At 49.0% G+C, this 4292-nt stretch overlaps 2 protein-coding genes across 2 annotated transcripts; both read left to right on the top strand.

Annotated features, from left to right (window-relative positions):
* Window positions 1–755: 755 nt before the first annotated feature.
* On the top strand, window positions 756–1582 carry H257_07224 (hypothetical protein; the record flags this gene model as incomplete). The annotated part of the gene is made up of 2 exons (XM_009832676.1): window positions 756–1002; window positions 1488–1582. 2 exons carry the CDS (start codon window positions 756–758, stop codon window positions 1580–1582), a joined length of 342 nt encoding a protein of 113 aa, XP_009830978.1.
* A 1294-nt stretch (window positions 1583–2876) lies between these two features.
* H257_07223 (hypothetical protein) lies at window positions 2877–3106 on the top strand (the record flags this gene model as incomplete). The annotated part of the gene is made up of 2 exons (XM_009832675.1): window positions 2877–3015; window positions 3066–3106. 2 exons carry the CDS (start codon window positions 2877–2879, stop codon window positions 3104–3106), a joined length of 180 nt encoding a protein of 59 aa, XP_009830977.1.
* Window positions 3107–4292: the final 1186 nt, after the last annotated feature.

Here is a 4292-nt window from a genome sequence, read left to right as displayed (position 1 = left end):
GTGTGCGGCACCGACACGGGCTGGATGGTGGAATGAGGGATGACCAATTTCATTGGGTTAGTATGCAAGTGGTGAAATGAGACCTGTTAGAATTGACTGAGTCCTGAATACCACATCACATGATCTTGCTCTCATACACAGCCTACAATTATCTCAAGGCTCCTTGCATCAACCGCCATCACAGGAATATATCGCAACAGGGCGTGATGAATCTATGCAGCGATTTTCGTGATTTCACCGCATATGATTGGACAAAATTGGACAATTTTGAATTCGCAAGGTGACCTACCTTGCGAATTCCATAAAGAGACAGACACATGAAAAATAAACATCATCACTACAAACTTGAAGCTATATTTAATTGAAACTATACAATTTCAGAATTGTTTATGGAATTCGCAAGGTGGTTCACCTTGCGCTGCATACAAAATTGCCTATTTCACCTTGCTTTTTCTGGTTAATGACTCGTTAATCGAATTCGCAAGGTGAGCCACCTTGCTACTTTTGAATACCGGTATCAAATAAGAGTCCATCACACCTTATTTCTTGCACACGATTGGCTAACGTAAAAAACCAGTAGATTGCCCAATATCAGAGAATGACCCTAAGTACTTTTCACCAAGAAGGCTATTAAATTATGTCCAATAAAATTGCTTGATGGTATTAATTGAATCTCATTGGCAGATCACGAATTCGCGGGAAACCGTAAAGTTTTATGCGCCAAATCGCTCTTCGTCACTTCATTTCGCTCGTCCATGCGACGCAACGTCCACCACTCTGTCGAGGATCTCAATGCCACCGTCCAACGTGTCTTGGCCGGAGAATCGCAAGTCGACGTCAGCGCAGCAATCAACATTGCGTACCGGACGTTGAAAACGTATGTTCACAAGCACCGCCACGACATTTATCCCACACGGCTGCGGAAAGAGCCACCACCAACGCTACCACTCAAATGCGGAGACAGTTTCGTGGATCGTCGGGATGCAGCAGACTGGATTCCCTGTTAGTCCTTGTCAAAGCAAACGAGATTTGCAACACCGCTCCCTTGATGTCCGGATGGTACCAACGTTTCAGTCGTCGGAGTCAGAACACCCTGTTCTGTTAGAGAACATCCCCACTGCCCTGTCAGTCAGGTAGCAGCATTCTGCTAGCTGTGTAGGAGGTTTTTGTGTCTTTTAGTGGCTTTTCCTCAGGTAGAAGACAGCACAGACATTTGTCACGAAACATCACAGATGTCGTGGCCAATCATAGTCTAGTCTGATTGGCTGTTTTTCTCTGCCGTCAGAACTAATATACTTTCAGTTCTTCCTCCATCCACACACGTGTCTGCTGCTGCTTCCTGCCCTTTCTACTGGTTATGAGTCTTACTACTGCTTCCTCTGGCGGGTCACGGTGAAGACTACCATCGTGATGACCGAGACAGAGTTACCCACGATGACTATCGTGAGGTTTCCGCGACGACTACCGTGGCATCGATCACGATGTAGACCGCGTGAAAGGCGACTGTGTATCCCGGAAAGAACACCGCGACGAATGTTGCGTAAACAACTACTACTACCGCGATGACTATCGTGAAGACTAATATCCACAACACATCGTAGATTCCGTGAAGGCTACTGTGACAACGATCACGAAGTGACCGCGACGAAAAATGTCCGCGAAGTATATGACCCCGTCGGTAACTACATTGGGACTACGACTGCAATATGTCCGCGAAGGCTCGCGTCGATAACGTCCACGAACGCACTGATTACTTCCTTAAGGTATTATCATGATATATTTTGCGACATATTTCACGTAGATTATCGCGGCGACTACGTTCACGAAGACTTTAATGGCTGCTTGCCACAACGACTACCCAGGTACTACACTATATATTCCGTGACAATTTGCCCGCGTAGATTATCAAGCCAAATACCACGGAGGCAACCGTGACTTTCGTGCGTGATTCACTGTCACAACCGCAGTCGACGCGCTCCGCCCACTGACTAAGGCTGCGCACCACCGAGTAGCAGCGAATTTCGCGCCTCGAACTGCACGTTCGTGTCTCAGAACAAACGTGCCCACGTGACCAGACTATTTATTGATGTCTTCACGCACACATGTTTGCATTTATGCCTCGACAGGTTATCGATGAACAACATTCACGTGTTGCATTTTTCGGGACTTTCAGAAGTCGACCGACAAATCAAGTACACATCGTACTTTCGACATTAGCGGTGGACATTAGTCCGTAATGTTGCTGGTGCAGCCGATGCCCACCAACACAGTTGTTTGGCGTGGATCAGTTCGATCAATGTCGCTGGCACCAACGGCTACGGAACAGCATTTATCTGAAGGATGGTTATCGCATCCAGATCATTTGTTGGACAAATACTACATATGGATAGATATCGTCTCCATCACTTTAACTGAGTGGGTACCATCCACGAGTATGACAAAGTTGATGCCTCCCGAAGGGGCAATTAGAGTACTACACTACTCCAATTGCCCCTTCGGGAGGCATCAACTTTGTCATACTCCGCCTCCACCACGGAAGTTGTCCACAACTCCGACGTCCAAACGTCGTTTGTTGTCCAACAACCCGCACCAATCGGCGTCGATGATGACGAACTGGTCCTCATGGCTTCCTAATGGACATGTTGCAACCTATCAAACAAGGGTGCGATTTCAGATGCACGACCTTGGGGCTCTCAAGTTTATTCTCGGATTTACATGGTTCTGCTCGAACTCTCGCAATGCATCAGTCTCAATATGCAACCTCAAACATCATGAGGTTTAGCATGGAGAATTAAAAACCAACCCTCACTCCAATGGAGTTCAAGGTCAAGCTGTCTGAGTAGATGTATCCTCAGAACGATGCAGAACGCCAGTCCATGGTGGGCACGACACATCGGTTGGTCGTCGACAGCATCATGAATCTCATGATCAGCACCCGACTAGACCTGACATGCGTCGCCCTACAACTGTCCCAGTTTCTCACGAGCTCCGGCCCTGCTACATGCAGGAGGCCATGTGCGCTATCGGATACATCCAACGAACGATAACCTATGATCTCGTCGTAGGTAGTGCGTATGATCACTCCATCCGCATCACGCACATGTAGACAGTGACTGCGCCAACTGTGTTGATGCGTCGCGGGTTTAGTGTGACATTTTACCGCTACTTTGCGATATCTCGGATCGCTAAGAGAATGCGAAGCATCGTCCTCTCGACAACGAGGCAGCGCTAATCCTTCTGTGCAAATTTGCACAAGGGAGCCTGAGTTTCAAACAGGTAGTCGGTGACATGGGACATCCCATCACCACAGCTATTCCTCTATACGAGGTCGATAAGAGCACCATCCAGATCGTGAACCACTCTGGACGTTATGGGCGTACAAATCACATTGACGTACGTTACCATTTCGAGAACCACCTCATCGAACAATAGACTTATGTCTTGTTTCCACCGATACACGACCCCAGGTCGCGGATATCAATACCCTAGATGGCACAATGTTCTGCGCTCTGCGTAGTCAACTAACGGGTGGGACTGCTGTCGTCCTTCAGCACCCTCAGGCGAAAGCCAGGGAGCACAAACTCCGGCCTCTCAGCTGATGACTGAGTCGATGTGCCAGGGGGACGCCCTGAAGCATCTTGGCTCGATATCGGGGGGTGACGGCATCCCGGTGGTTACTCGATCCATCCGGCCCTTCCACGACATGTCGTTCGGTAAGGGCCAATTGGTAGGGACCTGCTGAAAGGGATGTCCGACGAGTTGAGTCCCGGACAGACGACGGTGTAACCAGTGGTGGTTACGCTCACTGAGCTTAACCGCCAGCCTTTTGCTGCACTCTGGGCACCTGATTACGGTTGACAGTGCGTGGCGCTGTTGGGAGGCAGTCAGGACACCCTGTTCTGTTAGTGAACATCCCCACTGCCCTGTCAGTCAGGTAGCAGCATTCTGCTAGCTGTGTAGGAGGTTTTTGTGCCTTTTAGAGGCTCTTCCTCAGGTAGAAGACAGCGCAGACATTTGTCACGAAACATCACAGATGTCGTGGCCAATCATAGTCTAGTCTGATTGGCTGTTTTTCTCTGCCGTCAGAACTAATATACTTTCAGTTCTTCCTCCATCCACACACGTGTCTGCTGCTGCTTCCTGCCCTCTCCACTGTCGGCATCCTGACAGTGAGTTGCTTTCACGGACGTCGCAGATCATCTCGCGAGTCCGCAACGAGGTGTGCGAAGTGGACCTGGACGTTCTGTCAACTCGCTCGTGAAGGCGGTGATTGAAGAAAAGCTAACAAGCTC

The sequence above is a fragment of the Aphanomyces astaci genome, assembly GCF_000520075.1.
Source record: "Aphanomyces astaci strain APO3 unplaced genomic scaffold supercont1.14, whole genome shotgun sequence".
Classification (NCBI taxonomy): domain Eukaryota; phylum Oomycota; class Saprolegniomycetes; order Saprolegniales; family Verrucalvaceae; genus Aphanomyces; species Aphanomyces astaci.
This window is presented reverse-complemented; position numbering and strand designations above follow the sequence as displayed.